At 39.7% G+C, this 23665-nt stretch overlaps 1 protein-coding gene across 8 annotated transcripts in view; it reads left to right on the top strand.

Annotated features, from left to right (window-relative positions):
* The first annotated feature begins 5 nt into the window (after positions 1-5).
* The window catches only part of NKAIN3 (sodium/potassium transporting ATPase interacting 3), a 360907-nt gene continuing 337247 nt past the window's right edge, over positions 6-23665 (top strand). For 7 of the 8 annotated variants that reach the window (XM_064507479.1, XM_064507475.1, XM_064507476.1 and 4 more), the window contains exon 1: positions 6-130. In XM_064507479.1, coding sequence (XP_064363549.1) covers positions 77-130 — 54 coding nt within the window. In that variant the 5' untranslated portion in view covers positions 6-76. The remainder of the gene's footprint in view (positions 131-23665) is intronic. The other variant, XM_064507474.1, reaches the window with a different exon arrangement.

Below are 23665 nucleotides of genomic sequence, written 5' to 3'. Positions count from 1 at the left end.
TCGCCGCCGGGGCTGCGCTAGCGCGGGCGGGAAGAAGACGAGGAGCGGCGGCTCTCCGGCGGGGCCAGCCGCCACCATGGGCTGCTGCACGGGGCGCTGCACGCTCATCTTCCTCTGCGCGCTGCAGCTGGTGAGTGCCGCCCGCCCGCCCCGGGCCGCGGCCGCGCTTGGGGGGAAGGGGCGACCGGCCGGCCCCAGCGGGCGGGGGGACGGGGCTGCCCTGCCGCCGGGCTGCCCGCGCCTCGGCACCCCGCGCCCGCCTCCCCCCGCGCCGCCCCGCGGCCCGTAAGTTTTGCGGTGCGACGTGAAGAGGATTTTGCGCGGGGGGTTGCGGGGGGAGAAGGCGCCGCCGCCGTCGGGCCGGGCTGGGGCAGCGGCGCCCCGGCCCCCGCCGCCGCGCCCGCGGGGAGGCTCCCGGCCCGGGAGCCGCTCCGAGGCGATGCCGCTGCCCGCCGGGGCGAAGCGTAGCCTTCCGCAGCGGTGCCGAGCGGACGGGGGGGAGAGGGGAGAGCAAACCCGCCGGGGTCCCCCGCGGCTGCCGGGCGCGGCGGGGCGCTGCGCCCCGTCGGGGCCGCGGGTCGGAGGGCGCGGAGCTCCCTTGCGGGGTCCTTGCGGAGACCGTCGGCGCCACCCTGCCCCTTCCCCGTTCTTTTTCCGAAAGGCAAAATCTGCCCATCCTCTTCTGTGAGTTTTCTTGGGGTTTCTTTTCTCTGATTAAATATTCCTGAGCGTGTAACTGAAACAACAGGAAAAAAATCATTTTCGTTTCTTTGCTTACTGAAGTTGGCACATTTCTTTCGGAGGAAAGAGTTGCACAGACAAAACAACAGCAAACAGTAATAATTCTTCCTCTGGCTCATTAGCAGGATGATAAAATAATGCTCTTCTTTTAACAGTTAGTCCTGATCCCAAGAGTATTTTAAAAGATTTTCTCTTTTCTACTGACTCAGAGTCATCATTTTGCCACATGATCTTTCTTTAGATGAGTGCTATTCCTTGTGTATGTCTGCAAAGAAAAAAAGTGGGATGCAGCTACTGTGTTTTTAATCCTTTGCTAATCTTTCTAGTTTTCTCTTGCAGCAATCTGAAATGGCTTCTGTTTAAGGGGTGATATTAATATATGCTTAAATGTGATAAATATAATTACGTATTTGAAGCACCTTAGTCTTTTTGAAGGCTTTATGTCAGACACACCGGCTTACACAGGCTGAGAATCTCCATTGTTTTCAGTGTGGGTCTGGACCTTGTTTAGACCTGCCTGAATGTGATGGAGCTAACAGTGGTATAAAAACTTGAAACAGTCTTACCAAAAAGCAAAGAATACATCACTTGTGCTTTTAGTTTTAGGAAAGCTTTTTTAACACATTTCTGGCCTGGTTTTTCTTCTTTTGCACCAGTTTTGCAGATACTGTGCTATTGACTGCAGGAGAATTACTCCTGATTCACTTCAATGCATGTGGGAGGAGAGAGAAACCAGTCTTCAGAAATCTCTCTGTCCCACAGCTATGAAGGTTGTAATAACTGTGTTTACTATCCTGTAGAATTACCTGGAGGCTATAGAAATTGAAGTAAAGTGTGAGTAGCCACCATAACCTATAGGGAAATGCATATAAAATCTTTGAGAAAAAAGATCATGTTTTATAAAAGACTTACTAGATGATCTAACAACTTTCAAAAAATGACTGTAATATGTAGTCTTTTTTTGCTGTGCTTACCTGTTTGATAATAACAGTCCACTGTCATATCCTTATCTTTTAGGCACTGCTAAATGACTATATGGCAAAATGCTTTCTCTTCAGTTTATTTTCGTTTAAAAAACAAAAGCCATGTTTTAGATATAAGATATAATCTAGCAGATATGAACTCAAAGCTCAGGTACTTGCCGTGATCTCAGTGGTGGTAGCGTTGAATTTATGTCTGCAGAGGTTGTCACCACAGGCGGTTTTAGATCTTTTTCTAACATCTCAGAGGTCATGAGTATAAAACATGCCCAGCAAAACTGCATCCCCAGACATTACTGTCATTAAGCAAGATTTATTTTACCTTGCATCCATTTATGGAGAGGTGAAAGACATATTACTAACTGTGGACAACATTTAGACTAAATACTACAAAAGCCAAAGCACTTGTAGTGCTAATTTGTAGCATTTCAAAAGTACAGATGATTTATATGGCTTGAGAAAAACTTTCAAAAAGGAGAAAGATGGCCATGTATTTAAAAAAAAAGCCAGGAAGTTGTTCACCTTGGTCATATTCTAGTCATGTCAGAAAAGGGTTCTGTGAACAGTTCAGGCTTAACCTTTAGACTAACCTTTAGATATCACCTAAGGTTAAGCATATATTATACAATACAGTTGGCAACACCTTTTATAGTAGACATGTGCCATGTAGCTTCTCTTCGTTATAAAATGATATGAAATAGTCAATTCCCTGGAAGCATGTTCATATCAAAGTTTTGGTTCTCAGTAGTTCTAAAGATATAAGCAATATTTAGTGGCCTCATAGTGCTGCTTCTTGGTTTCTTCAGAACAGTCTTCTCTAACTTTTGCCTGTTGTGCATGTTTATGGAAATATGTTGTCAGGATGAAGATCACAATTACTAGGTAAAGAGAGCAACAGTTACTGTGTGACAGTCTATAAAGTTTCCTTTCTCTAGTGATGATGCAGTAAGCATATTAACTTCAAGAAGATTTGTTCATGTCTGTTGGGGGGATTTCAACATAGCTGAAAAGTGATATTACTGTTGTTTTAATGTTTTGATCCATGAAAATGTTTATTACTGAGTTACTACTTTTATCCTTTATAATAAATACATTTTACCGCTGAATTCATTAATCTCAAGCACATTCTGTAGTTAATGTTACATAGCTTAATTATAATCTCATTCTTAAATGTCAGTCCCTATCATCATGTGTGATACAGATTTCTGGAAACAGTCACAGAGAGAGTGTGCTGGGGGCACCTGTTTGGCAAAAGCTGTTGAACACATGGGTTCCTGAGTGGTTAGCTTACATCGCTGCAGGCTGAGGGCTGGGTCTGCCTCTGAAAACCAAGGGAGTTCTGCTCAAGGAAGGAAAACAATATTGTGTCCCCCCTCCACACACACCTTTTTTAATCCTATGATCTCTTTGACTGTTTTGTTCTTACTGATTAAGCATTGCAATATACCTTTTGCAAAGTTGCCAAGCTAAGATCTTAAAGGTATGTGTGTATCTTTCTGTGCATAAATCTGTCATTAACACTATTAGGGGCTATGTATACATCAGCAAAATACATCTTAAGGATCTATGAATCCTTCGGATTATAGCCATAATTCTTACTAGTGCCATCAGGAGTCACAGATGTTGGCCTTGTCTGTACTAGAAAATTAAAGCAGCTGCCAGAGATGGTGCCTGTGCTGGAGTAGCCACCATGCCATAAAATATTGCAGCATGAAAATGTTTGGAAAATAAAGCAATTGCAAAAAATATTAAATTCTGGAAGGGGTAAATCGACAAAGAATTGCACAGAGATTTAGCTGTGTGAATCCAATTGTTGTTAATATGTGTCACACAGTGAAAACCTTCACGCTGCTTTGAAAATGTATTTCTGAGTAACTACCATTGCAGGATAATTTTGTTTTAACATTTACATTAAGTGGAAGTTTTTGGTACCAAGAAGTATACAGATATGCAAGCACAAAGAACTGTAAATAATAGAGATCACACATGAGATTTTCAAACCAGTGAATGGAAGATTAATCAAAGTTACATAGCTGAGTTCCTGTCATAACTTTGAAAATCTTATAGCATATTTTTATCTTTGGACTTTGCTGCACTCTTTTCATTGTATAGACCTTGATTTAGAAGTATAATCTTTTGTGGTATAGTTAGTATAAAATGATCTGTTCCCTCTTTACCCTGTTACTTTCCAAATAATTTGTCAGCAGACCACAAGGAGAAATAATTCTCATGGAAATCCAGCTTCTGCGTATTGATATTTTGACTAAGAGATTGTTTAGTGAGTGATGTTGGTCATTTTAACAAACTAATTCTTCTCTTGATATTCAGAAGATTTATGTTTGTTATTCCCATTAACATTAATTATACCAGTGTATGTAAATCCATACACTTGGAGATAAGACTGTATCCGTTAGACTAAAAGATAAGATTTCACTATTTATTACTATACATAATGCGATTCCAGTAGTTATGTCAGGAAGCGATATATACCATGCATAGATTTTCATCTCGTTTTAAAATGCTTTATAAAGCTGGAAACTATAACTTCTGCTAAAATGCACTTTATGAAATCTTCTGATTTTGGCTATCTGTGCTTATATGTTAGAAATGACATATTGCAGTTGCTCAGTTAACAGCTTAAGGATTCAAGAGATTTGATAAATTTGAGAAAGTAAAATCTTTCAACTGATAAATCACTGCATCTTTTTATGTTGGTAAAAGAATCACCGGCCCATTGATCTGGAGATGAAGCATCTGTCCACTGGTAGAGGAGGAGGAGGAAGGAAGAGGGGGTGCGTATTGTACTAACTTGGGTTTTAGTGCTGAACAACATACTGACTACGGTATGTTTTCCTTTTTGTTAAGGAAACTCATGTGAGATTGGTAATTTGCTCAGGTAACTCAAGTGGCATCCCCAAAACATACAACTGGTTCTAGGGACTGTGCCTAACAGGTTGATATTCTTGTTCTGCAGATGTATGAGTGCGCTTAAAGTTAAGGATTGGAATAATACACTGCATTCAGTAGAACAAGTTGAGTTAAATCTTTGCAAGCTGACATTCAAAAAATGCATGAGATTATAGCATTTGCAAGATCTCTATCATCAAGAATACAAGAGTAACAGCTAGCACTAAGGGATTTTTCACTATGTGTCTTTTGTTTATTTTACAAAACTGCTGGGAGATGTCTGTTATTAAAATACACATTTCCGATGTAGCGTTTAACCACTCCATACACCCGCAATTCAACCTCAATAGTGAAATACCCTCCTCCTAAAACTCCACATAATGTTTTTTTCAGTTCAGTGATTCAAAATTGGGAATTCAAGACCTGAGGAACCTTTTAGAGAGCAGAGGTCCCTAAAGGTACTGAACTAGGTGAATTTCTTAAAGAAGCAATACAACTGTTTTTTTTAGTTTTAGGCTCTGTTCACTTCAACATGCTATCCTTCTGCAATTCCTTCCTCTTCTGTCACTGGCAGTCAGTGGTCATATAGAAACATAATTAGTTTTTTTTTTTATATATAATGATGAAGTGCAAGAGTTAAGATTTTAACAGTCATAATAGGAATTAATTCATTGAGAAGTGTGAGTTATATAGACATCCTTTCTGTGTATAAGATCAGTAGTTTTGGGGAGTCAATTATTTTAGGAGTACTGGAATCTGTTGATGATTTGCTCCTGTTCCAAGATGTGCTACATTCTGCCAAAACAAAATTCTTGGGACAGTTTGCTTTTTTGAAAATCGTTGAAATTCAGTAGGAAGACCCTGTTGGATCCAAGCGGAGTTTGGCTAGGACTTGCCGCACTTGAATGTGGAGTAAGGTTTATGCTTAGAGATTGAATGAGAGCAGCACTGGCAGTTGATTAGATGCTGTTTAAACCTTGCTGATTTTGTGAGGTTTGGATCTAAAGTAAAAGAGAAATTTGTAAGATTAGATCGTCTTACATCATGTCTTTCAATATGTTTGTATCTTACGTGCATGTTAAAGGCATAAAGTAGACCCTTTTAGTTTTGTAGCCAGTCTGACAAGTTTAGAAATAAGGAATGATATCATAATTCTTTATTTTTTTAAGTAAAAGCTTTACATTTTGGCTCATCTATGCAAATTACTTTCACACATAAATTAATAAATTTAATTGATTAAATGAGCAAAGAGAGTCAAACAAGTCACACAGATCCTTGGTCTTGATCTTGCACGGACAAATCAGTGGAGGTTTTGTCCTTCACTTGAATAGGAGCACAATCAAGTCACACGCTCAGTCCAGATATTGGTAAGACAGTCTCTTCTTAGATGATCTCAGGGAAAGAAGGAGAGGCAATGGACACAAGATACAACAAGGGGGAAATTCAGGTTAAATATTTAGAACAAAAAAAAAAAATCACTGTGAGAGTAGTCAAACAGTGGAGCAGGTTTTCTGGAGGGGTTGTGAAATCTCCATCCTTGAAATTCAAAACCCAGCTGAATATGGCTCTCAGCAACCTGGTCTAACTTTGAAGTGTATCTGACTTTGTGTTTGGCCCGGCTTTCAGTGAGGGTTTTACCAGATGGCCTGCAGAGGTCCTTTTCAGCTTAGATTATGGTTCATGATGATCTCATGATTCTATGGTCTCACCTAAGTTTGAAGAAAAAGGTCTTTCGAGTTCTGTCTCAGGAGGGTATTTAAAATGCACAGTAATATAGGTTGTTTTGAGAGAATTAATTTCTTAATGTTTTTTGGCATAATGCTGTGGAAATGAGCTTTAAATGGCCATAACAATTCTAGTATCCAGTTTCATCTCTTGCTCTCAAACTTCAGGGTTAAATTAAATGAGAACAAGGAACTACGGGGAACTTGTCATTTATTATTTCACAAACAATATTTTTGTGATACAGTATGGTATGTCAGATCTTTTAGGTTTGTTAGTGTTAGAGCAAAATAGATTTTATTCATTCAGTCTAGTAATTAATTGTTAAACAAACTGCAGTCATTTTGGGGCTGAGAGCCTGTTTTTTTGTCTGCACATTTTTGGTTCTAGATGAGTAGTATAAAAGAACAGTAATAAGGAACTGCATAGTTGAGAAGACTGATAATATGACACAGAGCTTTTCACCTCTAGGTCACTGTTCAAAATTTACTGCAAGTTAGGTGAGGGCGAAAGTTGTCATGGTCCGTAAGAAGTAAGGTGGTGTCTTGATGTAGTGTCCATATAGAAATGTTATTTCCATATTTGTCCTCATTCCACCCTTTATGTTATACTAGAAGGATCAGGAGATGGCCAAGGTAGTATGAAAACCAAAACAATCATTTATGCCCATTTTTCCTCAGGTCAGCTTTTGAGCAGTGTTGGCAGGACAGTGTTATGAAGTTTTCACTGCATTTGCTGAAAGTGGACATGGCATCCTTGCTAGGAACGTCAGTGTAGGGAGGTGCTCGTAAGACTTAGAATCACATCAAAATAAAAAATAATGTTAGAAAGAAATTGCATGGGTCTTGTATAGATTTCAGTTTTGTCATAGGTCAGGAAGAAGGTTATTTTTATTTCTGCTTTTTATTTAGAACATTTGGACTGGAAAATATAATTCGGGTATTAGCAAATGGAAGATGCCTCAGTTTGAATCTTGAAGTAGCTCTGAATCACATCAGATGAAACAGTATCTCCTCATCTATCAAGAGAAGTTAATGCATATCTTCCTACTGCTACGTTCAGTGTGAATTGCAACTCCCTGACAGAGAGGTGCCAGCAACACTATCACAGGTTTTGGTATATCATAAGCTTTTTTCTCTGTGTGTGACCAGTGAAATCTTTGTGATCTCAGTAAGGATCTGTGCCTTTGGCAGGTCTGTAAAAGACAGCGGTAAGCTGGGCTTAATCATTGCTCTCTGATCTCAGGAACATACAGAGCACTTAAGACCTGGTAATAAAAGGTAGTAAAAGATTTTATTTTAGTCTTTTTATTTTTTACTATACTTTCTTATCATCTTGTCTTTCTTAACACACAGCCATACTTTGCATGTTACCGCAGCTCAGATCTTTTTTTTTTTAATGCTGCAGTGATTTGGGACTTGTTCTTACAAGTGGCTGAATGCCCTCCAGCTCTTATTAAAGTCCCTGAAAGTCATTCTTTTCCATGTAGGCTCTTTACAGTGATACGTTGAAACAAAAGTGGCAACGAGCTCCTTCCAGCTAATGAAGGTCAGCATTACAGTAAAAGGAAAGGAAAACAAAAGTTTTCGACTTAAGGCAACAACCAATTCCTGGCAGACAAATATACCTTACAGAAATTAATGTCAAGAAGAAATACAGTGGAAAATCATGTGGAATACAAGAGATAACTGAAAAACAATTATTTGTGTTGAGGATGACTCTCTTCTTGAACCATCCTTGTTTCTTCCACAGGTGTCTCCAAAGGGAGACACCTGCATTTCTGCTGCAAAGTACATATGATGAACAGGAAAAGGAGACATTGGAGGACAGAAATATGTTTTTTGGTTTCATCAATACAAAAGTTTTAGCTGAAAGTAATGTGAGGGTACTCTGATCAAAAGTAGAAATATATATAAAGAACATATGGCTGAGAATTGGGCCAAATGGAACTTCCCTGTGGAGAATTTTGTCATACACCAAAGAATCTGCAACTAAAGGAAGAGGAATAATTAAGAGATGAACCATGAACAGAAAGATCCTGATATGCTTTTATAGTGAGGGCAATGACGCAGGCGAATGGAAGGAAAAGTGCAGAGAAGGGCATTTAGATCAAGATGAACAGGAAGAGACATGGAACAGTCCATTTTTCAGTGGAAAATGAAAGGTAACTGTGCATGGGAGGAATGCACAGTTCCTGTGGAAGCTTGTGTGTGCAGTGTACCTACAAATGCAGAAGACAATTACACACAATTTTTTAGATGGATTCTGTGCTGGAGAAAGGAGCTCATAATATGTCTAAACATGTTTTTAAAATGGGATTCTGTTAAAATGGAATGATAGAGAAAATCTTTTAGGAAGCTTAGTCTCCACCACTCAGAGAATAAAAAGCTGAAGAAATCTAAAGCTGGAAAACATAATGCATTATAGTGCAGAAATAACATCACAGGTTATCCATCTCAGTTCTGCCTCTGCTTATGAGCTATTTATTCTTCCTGCTAAAAGCTTACTGTATCTTTCTACTCCACAGTGAATAGTGTTTCACTTCACTAATGTGTATTTTTTTCGTGAATTAGGTAGACATCATCAAGGTAAGTGTGTTTAGAAGATTTTAGCTGTAAAAGAAACCTTGCTGTTCCTACAGATTGTCTGAATTATTTACATCTTAGAAACCTCAAAGCCTCTCTGCCTTCTGATCCAGAAGGAGCTACTGTACTCAGAACACTGAAGAGAGATGGTGTCCTCCTGAAAATCCCCTGAGCTATTCAAGATTATTTAATCAGTCCATAGCCAGCCAACCATGCATTTGTAAAGTACCCATTTGAGTGTACCCCACTGACATACACATCCAAGAAACTTTAAAATGTCCACATGTGGAAGATAGCTTAGCCATTTCCCACTGTCTCCTGTTATGTCTTCTGTTCGTGACAGTTGCTGGTTGGTGCTTAGCCTCAGCTTTCTTCTGATTAAACAATTTCTGTTCTGATCAACAGAAAATTCTTGGCTGTAATGCTTAACTGTGCAATGATATTGTGCTATTTCCATTCTTTCTCAGAGCCTGCTCCTATTTTTTCTTGAGCCAAGCAACTGCTTCTCAACTGTCCTCTCAACTATTTCAGAACAAGTTCCAGATTCTGATATTCATCTATTTTATTAAAGTAGGATTCAGACCTGTACCCCCAACCGCAAACAATTCAAGGATATTAATATGTACTTGTAGCTGGTTATTGGCCTGATGAACGTCTGGTTTCAGGTTCTCCCCATCCTGAAAATCTCTTCCATGCTTGTGGCTGAGTTGTTTCATAAAGACACCTTTGGCTACCAATATTGTTGCCTTCTAGAGAATTGGCAGAAATGGCAAAGGTGTTTGTAGTTGCAAATCAGACATAGAATTCCTTGGTTAAAACAGGAAAGTGAATAATGCTGCTTAGGAGAGCACTTTCAAACACCAGGGTGAAACTCCAGTCTCGAAGATCCATACCTGTATTTCTCTAACTTCACTTCCAGTGTTATAAAGAAAAAGCAAAGATATGCAGAAACACAATAACGGTACTGTGACCTGTTTTCCTTCACTTGTAGAAAAACCAAGTATGTTGTTATCTGTTCGATTTTACAGATGTGCAACATGAATGGGATTTCATTCAGTCTAATCCACAGTTAGCTGTGATTCTTCACATCGTGTTGGTTGCACTGCATTATAAAAAGGGCTGATTAGTTTAGAAAAGAAGGCAATGTGAACAATGGCTAATGAGTGATGCGTGATGAATGAGTTAGTTATGTCATTTACTGTAATGCTGTTGTCAGAGGATTTTCAACAGGAGTGTTAGAATGAAATAGGAAAAGTTCTCCCAAGTCAGAATTTATGATAAAAAATTAGAAATGCAAATGACAGTAACCTAAATCCAAATTTCATTCAAATGTCATCAATGAGTTTAAGTATATTGAAGTGTTTTAAATTTAGTCATGGATGTCATGAATGGCTTTAAGTTGTATTACTAATGTATAGTTTAATCATAGCAGTTTGATGAAAGCCAAACCTGACTGTGTTGTACCAGAAGTAACCACAAAGTGCCAAACTTGATTTAAATTGGTTTAACGTGATCAAGCCCTAAGTTTGGATCAGCTGAATGTACTGATGACTCTCAAAATGTAGCTGGTGCAGCTGAGAAGCAGTGTGTCTTCTTGCACAGCAGTAATTCAGGGTACCTGGAGCGTTGTCTTTAACTGCAGTGTGGAGCAGCCACACTGAGATGTTATTGCATCACTAACCATAGGATTGTGCACCTTGCTGCTTGTTGTTCTGTTGTGGGACAAGAGGTGGGACAGGGACTAAACCTATCAGGGTCAGGAAGAGATGCCCTGATCTGCTGAAATTTTCTACATACCCAGGCTTTTGAAAAAGTGCATCGCGTTACCACTGGAGAACAATACTACCTATATCCTTTTTTGGTCATATTTAACAGACTTGGATCATCTAGAAAGAGTATGGGGAGAAACTGGAATGAAATAATTTGATTGCATTTCTGTACCTATGAAAGGTTCCAGGCTCTAGTGGTGAACAAGTGAAATTTATTTACATTAAAAGCTGAAGAGCTGTTTATGCATAGACTTGTGGCTGAAAGAATATCAAGGTTAATCCGAGATTTTACTGAGCAGCAGAGATTCTGGTCTTTCCTTTTTACAGATAACTATTTCAGCATTTGTTATTCACCTTTCCTGAATACTTGACCTTTCTTGGCCTTTATGACCTGTGAAATTCTGGGCCATGTGGATCTCTTAGTTTCCTATGAGATTTATACACTGAGCTGTAGTTGGTATAGCATGTGCCAGAGTGCTCCAATGCTGCTAGGGTTTCACTCTGCTTATTCATCTGTTGAGGAGCCTTGCCTCAAATCTGGTGCTGGGTTTGCACTTTTAAGATCATTTGAAGTACATTACAGCTAAAGTTGGCCATGTACTAGAATGTGTACCTGAGGTACATGTTGCCTCAAATGCTTGCAAACCAAAACAGGCAATGCAGTCAGAAAAGGGAGCATGCAAATCTTAAATGACTTATGTTACGCCCCACAGAAAGTCTCTGAAGTCCTAGATTACTTTTTTGCTTGGCGTCTGCTCATGTTTCTGCATACAGTTACCATAATTCCTTTGTTATATTGGCCACATGTGACTATGAGTACATTTCCATTTTGATAAGCAAATTTTCCATATTTGAGTGGGCTCATAATTTGAAAAACAATTCTTTTTAATTGTGTGCTGTTTGCAGAATGTATAGAGGTGCAAGAAGTTCATTGCAAGGACAGAAATGTCTTTCTGTTTGAGTAGGAATGTGGTAACTACAAATTATCTTTTGGAAAGATTATTTTCAGGTGTTGACAGATTTGAGTAGATCTTGACATGATCAGCTGGAATTTTCTGCTGCAGAATGACACTTGCAAACATTTAGACAGCCTCTACTGACTGTATGGTTAGTTGGGGATTTCCCCTCAGATTGTCACCTCTGGACACAAATTATTAAAGAAGACAGGAACCAGTTTCTTAACGGTGTCCTGGAGAATGAGAAAATAAGCAAGTGTCCCCAAAATGCTGAAACTGGCCATCTGTATACAGGAAAGGGAAAATCTTGAGGGGGGGGGGGGGAAGAATTCTTTCTCCTGATAGATAGAAGCACTGATTAATTTGCATTCAAAGAACTGGGAATTCATGATTTTCTTGGTATGTTACCTTCATTGGTCCATCTGTTCAATTCAGTTTTTGATAACTGGACTTGGCTAAGATATTATAGCATATTCATTGCAATAGGAAGAAGAAATTCTAATCTCTTGGGAAGCAAAGCTTTATTTTTTTGTATGTAGCTCTTTTTATCTGAATTACAGCAGCACATCTGACAGTGGATCCCAAATATCTAGACAGAAGAATAATTTCCAAAGCAGCCCATTCACAATAAATTCTCTTCTGCTAAAAATGAGGCAATAAAAGATCATGGTGTGTAAGGATAATCTCTGGGCCTTTAAAGAATATAAACTGTCAGAGGCCTAGCAACCTGATTGTGCTAAGTGTGGAGCACCTCTTTTACGGGAGAGGGTAACCTTATCTCGCACTGAGAGCAGCGGGAGTTACGGACACCCACTGCCTTCCGCTCAGGCGTTCAGTACCTTGAGGGATCAAGCTGTAACCGAGGCAGCTGTGCCACTGACTGGGCTCTGTAAGTGCAGGCACTATTAGAGGGTGCAATTAGATGAAATCATTGAACCATTAGGAAGGCTGCAAAAATTAGTACCCGTTTTCTGATCTAAAAAGTGTTGTGGTTAAGAATATACCCATAGGACATCCTCAAGGGAAGATATCTTTCACACATACTGACTCTCTCAGTGTTACCAGCCAGCACTTCACTAGCATGAGACTTAGCTTTGTAACATTTCACGGATTCGTACATCACACAGAGTAGTGCTTGTCATCTATTATTTACATGCTGGCATTTTTTGCTTGACTAAAAGTATCTTCTTGTTATACATTTTCTTATTAAATCTTCCATTACTTTAAGATGCCTTCAGGATCCACTCTACTCTCATTTTATTAGTTGGGAACAAAGGCTTTTCAACTGTCAGAAGTTTATATGTGCTGATTTCTGGATAAGTAAAGAAATACCTCAGATTTTGAGGTCATTTTATTATATAATGAAGTCTTCAAGCCTCATACACAGTTATTATAAAAATATTTGCCTTTGTTGTATTTCAGTGCATATCTGTACACAATTTTACTTGGTCATTAGAAATACCAGCCATACGGCAAGATGAGACTTTCTCCTGTTGTCATTGCTGGTTAGTATTTTGTACATATACAGTATTGCATCCTAAGAACTTTGAGTTAAGGAAGTGACATTGTTTGTCTATGCAAACTGATGGGAACAGTTGCATGTTTGATCTGCTTTAAGATGGCCAGAGGCGAGCCAGTTCCCATCTGGGAACCATGGAGCTCCCGTCTTTGCACAGTGCTGTGCCTTGGTTAATAAACCTGCTGAGGGCATCTTAGCTAAGGCATGGTACTGTGCTAATGCATCGACAAGGCTTCTGGACAGAAGCTAGCCTCCATTTGGACAGGCTGGAGTACAGGCAACACAGTCATGCCTTTCTGGAAGATATATGCATGTCAGTTAAATTAATACTTTTGGATTAATACTTATTCTTTAAAGAGGTGTTATTATCTGAGTTTGTCAGCATGGACATTGTGACATCTCATGTTAATTCCAATGAAGGAAATGTTGCCAGAGAGCCAAAGGTGTTGAGATGATCCTGTCACTGAACAGCATCGAATAAAGTGTGGACTCCAGTGATCTGTCTTCTGAGTCCCCTGTCAAGGTGACTAACCAATCAAGTCAGAGATTGGAAAGTTACTGATTATGAAATAGAAGAGAAAAAAAAAGAGTAAGCAAGAAATTTTAAGCATTTTGAAACCGAGTGGTTACACCACAGGTAATTATTTGACCTATTGTAAATGTCCTGTGAGCACAAAAAGCTTGCTTGATTCTCTCAGAATTTGCCCAAAGTAAGGGGTGGCTGTATTCTGTAGTATAGGCTGGATTCCAGCCCAGCCTGTTGACCAGATCAGAAATGTATGTAATGTATACACACCATATGTCCCTTCTTGGCCTACATGCTTCATTCCTTTCTGATGGGGGAAGGGAGAGGTGATGGGTAACAGAGCCTTTGTCCTTGCATGGGTCTGGGTAATAATCAGGATGTTCACCTGAACATGGGAGCTGGGTCAGCTGTCTTCTGTCAACCAGCCTGATTAAGATTTTTGCACTGATGAAGATAATAATAATGGTTACTTACCCTATTTGAGATAAACTGGCATAGAAAGAGGAGACTTAGAAAAATGTGAGGAAACAAAGTTCATTGACATACTCAGGATGTAAGGCAGCTATTGCAAATAGATGCTTTATGTGGGAAGGCTGGGTCCGACAGTTATTACTTTGCTGGATGCCAGCTCGTCCCCTTGGTAAGAACACCATTTGTTCAGCCCAGTGAGGTTTTTCTCTTTCGTTGGTTATTCTTGGGCTTAGCGGAGTGGAATGGACCATCTCAATCCATAATACTGTTGTGATGTGTTTAGGATTAGGTGAAAGGTAAGAATTAAGAGCAGTATTATCATAGAAGAGAAGTATAACAGCAAGATCTCAGAAGTGTTGGATTAATATCCTGCTGATGATGGTCAGATTCATCTTAAGCGTTTTTGTCTCTGTCCTTTGGCTCAGCAGAGAGGGCAGAATCTCTGAACCAAGTCTGAAATCTTATTATGCTTTCCAGAGTTCCCCTGGAAATTTCTTTTGCTATTTTGATTTCTGAAGTTTTATTTTCTAAAACTCCACCACGGAGTTGGTGAAAAAAAACTTTACTTTCATTATTTTGTAGAATTGATGAATTTTAAGTGCATCAGTTTTGCTCTGTTAATTTCTAGATTCATTCTCACTTTCCTGGTCATAACCCCAACGCAAACATTGAATTATATCAATAACCCTCCCTATTTAGTTGATCTAGTCTCTCCATCCTCTTTGCAGGTTATTTTTAATCTTTTGGGAATCTATTCCCAAAATGCTATTGAGTTAATCTATTTCCCACAGCTATCCTCAAAATCAAGACTCGATCTGTAATCTTTTATTGCCATTGCCCCTAATAGGAGACCCTGCTTGGTGCCATAGGAAAGTTGTGAGAAAGCCAGGAAAAAAACCCAGACCTTATGACTCCCAGGCTCATGTCTTAGGCACAAGATTGTCATTTGTCTTTTCTAAGCCTTTCTTGTCTAGTGCTTTCAGATTCTCAGAAAAATTAGCCTTGAGGTTGAAGTGTTCGTGCTTTTTCATCACACAAAAATAGATTTTCCTTGGGAAAGTTTGGTCATGTCATGCTTGTCTGTTTATGAGCAACAGGGTTGCAGTGATGATATGACTGAGATCATTATCACCTGCTTTTTCTGTTATTAGATCACTCAAAACTCACTTTCCCTGGCTCTCTAGCCACTGTAAATCTATTGTCAGTTGGAGCTCTGGTCATTTATATTTGCTTAGTATATGTTTTTAAGAGATGACAGATGAATACAGCCCTTGATGGTAAGCATTCTTCACATATTTGAAAAACTTGCTTTGACAATAAATTTATGTATTCAAATTTCCTTCCACTAAATTTTAACAAAATGCTAAATAGATTTTGAGAGTATAGTGGTGTCACTGTGGTTTGAAATATATGTATTCCAGTAATTGCTCATTTCAGTACCTTCATAAGGTACTGTTTTGGAAAGCATAAAGATTGTAAATGCATCAGGACCCCCACGGTTTTTAGCAGAAAGCTGTTTTTACAGAGAAGACTCAGAATGGTCCTGTAACTTCTGTCCTTTCTAGCACAGATTTTTATGTCTGTTTAGAAGTAGCATGGTGGGATGATCATGGTAAGGAAGTTGAAGACATGGCCGGCAGAAGCACAGATATGTTCATCACCATTTATATTTGTGTGTGTGAGAGAAGTGCCTATAGTTAATGCTTCTAGCCATGGGCAAGTAGATCTGTCGTGGAGCAGGTGACCATTGAACGCCTGTGTCCCTGTCAAATTCTTTCAGGGCAAGCCCCATTTACAATGCTTGGGTGTTGACATGGGGTGGTCTTAAGACCAGAGTGACTCAGTTAACTAGTATTTCTGAATAAACTTGTATTTATGTACCGCTAAGTATTTATGTACCACTGGGAGTGGCCTGTGGCTGAATATGATTGGTCAAGATTGAAGGCAAAGTGCAACATCGGCTTTGTCAAGAGTACAAGTCTGTATTTACAGATGTCCACAATTTGGCCTATTTTAATTACAAGGTTGTTATTATATGAGAAATGAAGAAATTATACACAATGTAACAGCTACAACTTTATAACCATCTAACATACAGCTGGCATCCACAGAAAACTGATTTAGCTATTTATAAGTTCTTTCTAATATTTTTACCTATTCCGTCTGCATGCAGCAATCCCTCCAGGACATGTGGCAGAGTTCTCAGAGAGCAGGTTCAATTTATAATAATCCCCTCAATTCACTTCCAGGGCACATTTGCACTCAGTGTGTGAAGATGCTGTAGCAAAAAAATGGGGAAGTGTAAAGGGGAGGGAGCAAATTTTGCCATTTACTTGTATCACAATGCTTTGCTTTGAACAAGTTAGGATGTGACCCAAAACCTCATGAAAATCAGTGGAACAAATCTCACTGATTTCAGTAGGTTTTGGATTTTTCCCTGAACGTAGTTTTCTGCAAAGTTTTTTTGTGAGGGTTTTTTTTTTTTATTTTTTTCAGAAGCTTAAGTGCACTTCATTAGAATCGCTGTGAGAGACATAATTTAGGACTCTCTCACTGTGGCTTATTGAAAATCTCAACCATAACGTGTATTAACAGAATTCTTCACATTTACCACTCTTATTTGACAGGCTAGAAACTCACTGTTGTCTGGACTCGTTATCTAAAGACCTTTCCAGAAGTGTCAGGAGAGGCATTATAAATGCATTCTTAACCTTTCAGGAGAAAGCAAGAGCTATGAGCCAAATCTGCAGCTCAGGGCCGGAACCAATACGTTCCACAGCAATATGATCAAATATTGGAAGAAACTGAGAAACCATAGTAAATAGGCACTTTTCTAAAAATATAAGACAAGATTTTTGAGATACACCTCATCTCAGTTCTTTCCTCAAGGTGTGGTAAGAACTGAGGCGGGGGAATATCAAAAAGGAAGGCAAAATCTGCTCAGTTTTAGTGGTCTTTTCAGATAAAGCTGAACTTTTCTGTTCATGCAAGTAAAAAAAAGTGCTGCTTTCCTTGTCCTCCTTTGGAAAATAGGAGAGATATTCTCATTGAATTTCATGGGAGAAGGGTTATGATTCTGGATCGGACAGCGCACATTGTGAGTGCTGTCCTGCCCCATTCAAGAATTATTTTTGTTTGTGAAATATATTATATGGGTTAAACACTTCTCCATCTTTATTTTTCATGAAAACAGTTAGTTTTGCAGGGTTTAGGGGTTCCCTTAAAGGGATGTTTGATCAAGAACAAGTTGTTTGTACAGCTGATTTTGTCTTCAGGCAGATGACCTCTTGTGGCTGCCTCTGACCCTGATTTCAGAAACAGCTAACAGGAGCAGACAAAAACACTTAACCTCTTCTAATATTATTTTAGGTACAAAGATCACATAATAAAGACTCTGGAACATGTAGCTATTGCAGTAATAGCTGTTGCTTATGTTTTGGCTGTATTACAGGCTGCAGTCTTAGCAATACTGGCCTAGCTTCTTTAGAAGAGCCTTTTAGTGCAGAAGTGTCGTATGCCAACAGGATTTTTTTTTCCCTGCAGGCTGTTATACCACCTCTTCAAATGTATAAGCTAAGCTGAGACAGCTCTTCTCTGCTAATGCAGCATTGTTCGTATCAAGGGTTTTGCCATCCTAGACTAGCTAGCTAGCTGTGGTAGCGAAAGTTTTCATACCCTGAGCTAATAAATGTACAGGGCAGTTATGCACAACTTTGTGATAGACAATACATGCCTATGCAGAAGTCAGGTACATATTCAGCTGCTCTCAGTTGCACCAATGAATATGGAAGATGTCTGTGCTACTCCTGTTCCATGCAAGGTTAAGAGGCAAAACTTTTTCCTTTTAAAATAATGAATGAAATGGTATGTTTTGAAGAGTGAGAACCTCTATAATGGTAAGCAGAAAATTGTGCATACCATTTGGACATTGATAATCAGAAGGACATTTTGTTAGTTATGAATTAGATCAGATATGTTTGTCATATACATGTTTTGCGTTGCTTTAAAAAGTAATTATCAAGAGTTTCAATGATAACAGAAAATCAACAACCAAACGGATGGGAGGGAGGAGGGGAAAAGGAGGTAAAAGGAATATAAGGTATGCTTTTGCATGTGAGAGTCTTTTCTGTTAATATTCTATACCATTTCATTAAAGCCTTATTCTTCTAAAGTATTATCTGACCTCTTGTAGTGCGATTGATTCCAGTGGCACTCCTTGTAGCACAGAATTCTAAATAAAGCAAGTAAGTCTGCTGGGTTCAGGTTCTCTGCTTCTGTATTTCTGTTTCTTTAGTCTGAAGAACCCACAGTTTCTCACAGATGTGTCAAAAGATGTCTGGCAGTGACTTAGAAACCCGTTTTCTGAGTCTTGGATGTTATAGTAGCTTTCTTCCACATACATGTTGTTGTGTTGTTATCTACTGAACGTACAAGGATAGCCATGCTTTATGCTACCCAAAGCCAATTATTGAGTGCATATTTTTCATAAGGAATCATGAAAACTCTTTCGAGGAACTGTCAAGATTTAAGTAAGCCATTCCTGTTATCACAAGGTAGTATCGACCATAGTTTTGTCTAACCTAGTCATAAAAAACACCCAGTTAGAAAAATCCTGTCATTCTACTGCTTAAGTTTCCTTACTACTAGACTCATTCAGTTTGTAAACCGCAATCTGTTTCTTCAGAGCTGCCAAGTAGCCAGCTGTTTCAAATCTGGTATTTATGAATATACTTATTTATACTGTATTCTTACCTACTTACCATACTGCATTGCATTCTTCACAGAATCACAGAATGGCTGGGGCTGGAAGGGACCTCTGGAGATCATCTAGTCCAACCCCTCTGTGCAAGCAGGTTCACCTAGAGCACGCTGCCCAGGATTGTGTCCAGACAGCTTTTGAATATCTCCAAGGAAGGAACTTCCACAACCTCTCTGGGCAACCTGTTCCAGTGCTCAGTAACCCTCAGTAAAGAAGTTTTTCCTCATGTTCAGATGGAGCTTCCTATGTTTCAGTTTGTGCTTGTTGCCTCATGTCCTATCACTGGGCATTGTTGAAAAGAGTCTTGCCCCTTCTTCTTTACACTGTCCCTTCAGATACTTATACACACTGATAAGATGCCCCCTGAGCCTTCTCTTCCCCAGGTTGAACAGTCCCAGCTCTCTCAGCTTTTCCTCGTATGAGAGATGGCTGAGAAAGCCAGCACTGTTCAGGTTGGAGAAACCTTCCTCTTAGACCATTTCCCCATTTCATTAAAATCATTTTGAATAATATCTTGACTTCTAACTTGACCAGAATGGCTCCTGCCTTCACATTTTCCACTAACTTAGTAAGGATATATTTTATTCCATCCTCCAAATGATTAATGACTCTGTGAGATGATTTGCTCTATGGAACCAGGACAAACCCTCCAGCAAAAGTTCAGTTATTTCAACTGTTGTTGAACCATTAGTCAGGGTTCTCAGAATACAGATATTTAGCCAGTTTTGCATCTCATGACTCTTGCACTTACACCATAGTTTCCTAGCTTACCTTAAGCTAATAAAATGGGAAATAGTGTCAAAAATCTCTTTGAAGTCAAAATGCATGGCACATCTTATTCCCTCTACGCTAGTTCCCCAGCTGCAGTAAGAACTTAGACTGGTTTCACAAGGTTTGTTTGTGATGAATCCATGTAGGCTGATAATCATTTATTTTTTATCCTCTAGGCGCTTAGACATTTTTTCTTTGATAACTTGAATTTCCAGGAATTACAGGTACAAATAAAGCTGGACCTACTTTTTCTTTGGTCAAAAAAAATGTAACACAAATATCAGATGTACTCTTGGTGCTCTGATATCCCATGTAGTCAATACATTTGTTGCATAGTTAATCATTTTGTACTTTTGCTTTTCTGAATTTCGTCTCTACAAATTTATGATATTCTTTTGTACTTGTGTAATTTGATCCTCTTGTCTGTTTTTTTAATGGAAAAGAGGGTTTTGAGGGTTTAATTTTACAGCCTGATCCATCGCTCTTTGCGTACTCCCCAAATGATTCATTTTTTGCCTCAGACTTCCTTGTTTCTTCCTTTTGAACATAATTTGGTCAACCAGTTTGGCAGCTCAGATGGTATCTTAGTTAACCTTCCCACAGTAAAGTTCCATTTCACCTTATGGCCAGGATTTCGAAGTCCAGTGAATGTCAGGTACTGTTGAGTGCTGTGGCTGATGTGTAGACAAAGCAGCAGTTTCTCATTTATCACAGCAGCACTGGAACTACCTTCAACTTGAAATGTGCATCAAGACAGCACTATGGTATTGCTAAAATGGCTGCCCCTAGCATGTTGAAGGCTTTGACCCACTTTGGCACAGATGGAGTATCAGCGGGAAGACACGACCATCCAGGTCTTGGGCTACAGGGATTTTGTGCTGCCAGTCCCTGCAGCTGGAGGCAACAGCAGCATCAGTAGTGGGAAGCATGCTTTGTTCAGAGTGCTGAGTCTGTAGCTAAAGGAGTTGCGAGAGAAAATGAGCAGACTGCTTAACATCAGAAAGGGCAAAAAGGTGATTGACAGGGCTTTTGCAGAGACTTTACAGAGGCAAGAACACAAAGCTGTCATTGCATGGAAACAGGGACAGCTAGAGAGTATGCTAAAGTGATTGGTGGGTGGAGATTCTCAAGGTGGGGATGATGGATGCTAATGTCTGTTGGCAACAGGAGAAAGGCTCTTTCTCTGCCTCTAGATGCACAGTTACAGAACAGGTGTAAAGCCCAAGTTCTTTCAGAGGAAGCATTAGAGCCAGCTGAACTGGAACCATGAGCCAGTACCAAGGTACCAAAGTACCAAAGGAACCAGTACCAAGGAACCAGTACCAAAGGGTAATAAATGGTTGAAGAAGCCCTTCTGTGGGGGATGGTGGTACGCCTCTGCTTACCTGACTTGCTTTTCTTGGGAGGTTTGTTACTGCTCAGATCTATGATATGAGTCATTGTAGGGAGCCTGCTGAGGCTCCTCTGACCCTCAGGCTCCTTACTGCTTGTCCACACAGGCACCAATAAGGGAGAATGGCTGTGGTCTCTGGGGACTAGGGCAGAAAATATGGAAGTTCAGGCCATGGTCTCCTTGATATTGCTGGTGAAGGAGAAAGGCTCAAATAGGTGCAGAGACAGCCAGCAGGTCAATATGTGGTTGTGCAGCTATTACTACAGATAAGGCTTTGGCTTTTACAACTTCTTTAAGGAAACATTCTGCTGATGTATCCTGAGACACAATCCAGCTGACAAAATGTGGCAAAAACATCTTTGCCAACATCTTAGCTAACCTAGCAAGTGAGGCTTTAGATTAGATTCACTGGGAGGCTGTGGTGAAAGACTGGAGAGAAGTACAGATGTGGGGGACTGTAAGGAAGTGCCTGGTGGACAGCATGACATTTCAGGTGCCTGTAAGGGAAGGCAGTCTTTGCACCAGTGGCCATGAGACTGGAGTTTAAAGTCCAAAGAGAAGTGAACAAGATTTGCAGATTTAAATAGAGCAGATTCTGGCTTGTTCAGGGATCTGCTTGGCGGGATTCTATGGGAGCTAGCTCTGAAAAGCAAAGTGCCTGGCAGAGCTTGTTGATCTTCAAGGACAACGAAAGCGGGGAGAGGTCATTATGCTGGAGGGCAAGGCTGCCATTCAGAGGCACCTCAACAGGCTGAAGAAATGGGATGACAGAAACCTCTTGACAGTCAGTAAAAGTAAATGCAAAATGTTTTGCCTGTGACAGAATAACCTCATGCAACAGTACAGGCTGAGGACCAGCTAACTGGAAAGCAGCTTTGCAGAGAAGGACCTTGGTACTCTTGGACAAGTCAGCAGTGTGCCCTTGCAGCAAAGAAGGCAAACCACATGCTAGTCTTCACTGGCAATGCTGTAGCCAGTAGATCTAGAGAAGTCATCATTCCCCTCAATTTGGCATTTGTGAAACTGACTCTAGAGTGCTGTTTCCTTTTTGAGCTCTCTGCTACGAGACAGACATTGATGTACTGGAGCGAGTCCAGTGGAGGGCCACTGTGATGGTCAGGGGGTTGGAGCAGATGATGTGCAAGGGGAGACTGAGAGAACACAATCTCTCCCACTCGGAGAAGAGAAGCCTAAGATATCTTAATGCTGTCTGCAGCTGTGAGAAGATGTAGAGAAGACAGAGCCAGACTCCTGGGTTCACAGCGAAGGGACAAAAAGCAAGAGATACAAGTTAAAACAAATTATATTACAATCAGATGTTGGGAAAAATTTTCATCCTGAGGATACTGAAATACTGGAACAGGCTGTCCAGATAGGTGGCGGAATCTCCATCATTGGAGATGTTCAGAACTGAATATGACCGTGAACAACTTGATTTAACTTTGAAGTTGACCCTGCTGTAAGTGTGTGTGTGGGTGGAGGGATCAGACTAGATGACCTCCACAGGCCCATTCCTACCTAAATTATTCTGTGATTCTATGATTAACCCCAAGTGTAAATGTTATGTACAGTGTAAAACTTGGCAAACCACTAGCTTTTATTCCAACTCAGGCATATGTGGAAAAAAATCACTTTCACAATAAAAACATAAAATGTCATAGTCCTGCCATAAACACCATGTGAGTAATAAGCCATGTAGATTTAATTACATAAGTAAAAATTATTTTTTGATTAAAGCTACTGACTTCTTTCACAACTTCTGCCTAATTTTCAGAAAGAAAGAAACTGTTTCTTCTCCCTTTTTTATTTTTTAGGCTGATGAAGGCAGGTTTATGACTACAAGTACATTTTATAGGAAAGAAGTTATTTAGCAGCTCTGCTTCTGCGGTCCACAAGTAATTTGGTACATAAGAAGGCTGGAAGATGTTTTAGAAGAACAGTGAAGTGCTCAGTATGGATATTGCCAGTGGAAAAGCTTGTGTATTTGAAGTTGCAATTTAGACTTTATTATCTGCAGTGTCATTCATTTCCTTCCTTTAGACTGTTAACTAAATATTTCTGTTATCTCACAATTAATAACAAATGTCTTTTCTTGATGGCTATGTGAATGTCTGCTAAGGAAATCCTCAAGGAACTCAGTTATAAAGTAATTTTGAGGCGAGAGCTTTCCCTTGGATGGAATTTGGCCACGAACATTAGTGGTGAGATACCACATTAATATGGGGCGCAAATATGGTAAGACTTGTCCTTGCTTAGTATAAGTTTCTAGAGGAAAATCTTGGCACTAGTGGACTTAAAGAACATTTTCCTAGATGTTTTTTTTCCCTAACTCCCCATTCTAATTTTTGAGAATTTTACTTACACAGTTTACTCAGTTTGAAAACTGTTGTATCTGCCACATGGCGATCTTCGGGGTGCACTAGGTTTATCTTCTACATATTGAGCATAGCATTTTGATATTGCTTTCTACTGTTTGTGGTTCTTTGAAGGCTTAAAGCTCAGTTAAGTTTCAAAATAAATTTCTGGTAAGGACTTATTTTTAATTATCATGATTATTTCTTTTCTT

The sequence above is a fragment of the Dromaius novaehollandiae genome, chromosome 2 (genome assembly GCF_036370855.1).
Source record: "Dromaius novaehollandiae isolate bDroNov1 chromosome 2, bDroNov1.hap1, whole genome shotgun sequence".
Lineage (NCBI taxonomy): Eukaryota > Metazoa > Chordata > Aves > Casuariiformes > Dromaiidae > Dromaius > Dromaius novaehollandiae.
The sequence above is the reverse complement of the archived record's forward strand: the minus strand, read 5'-3'. Positions and strand labels throughout refer to the sequence as shown.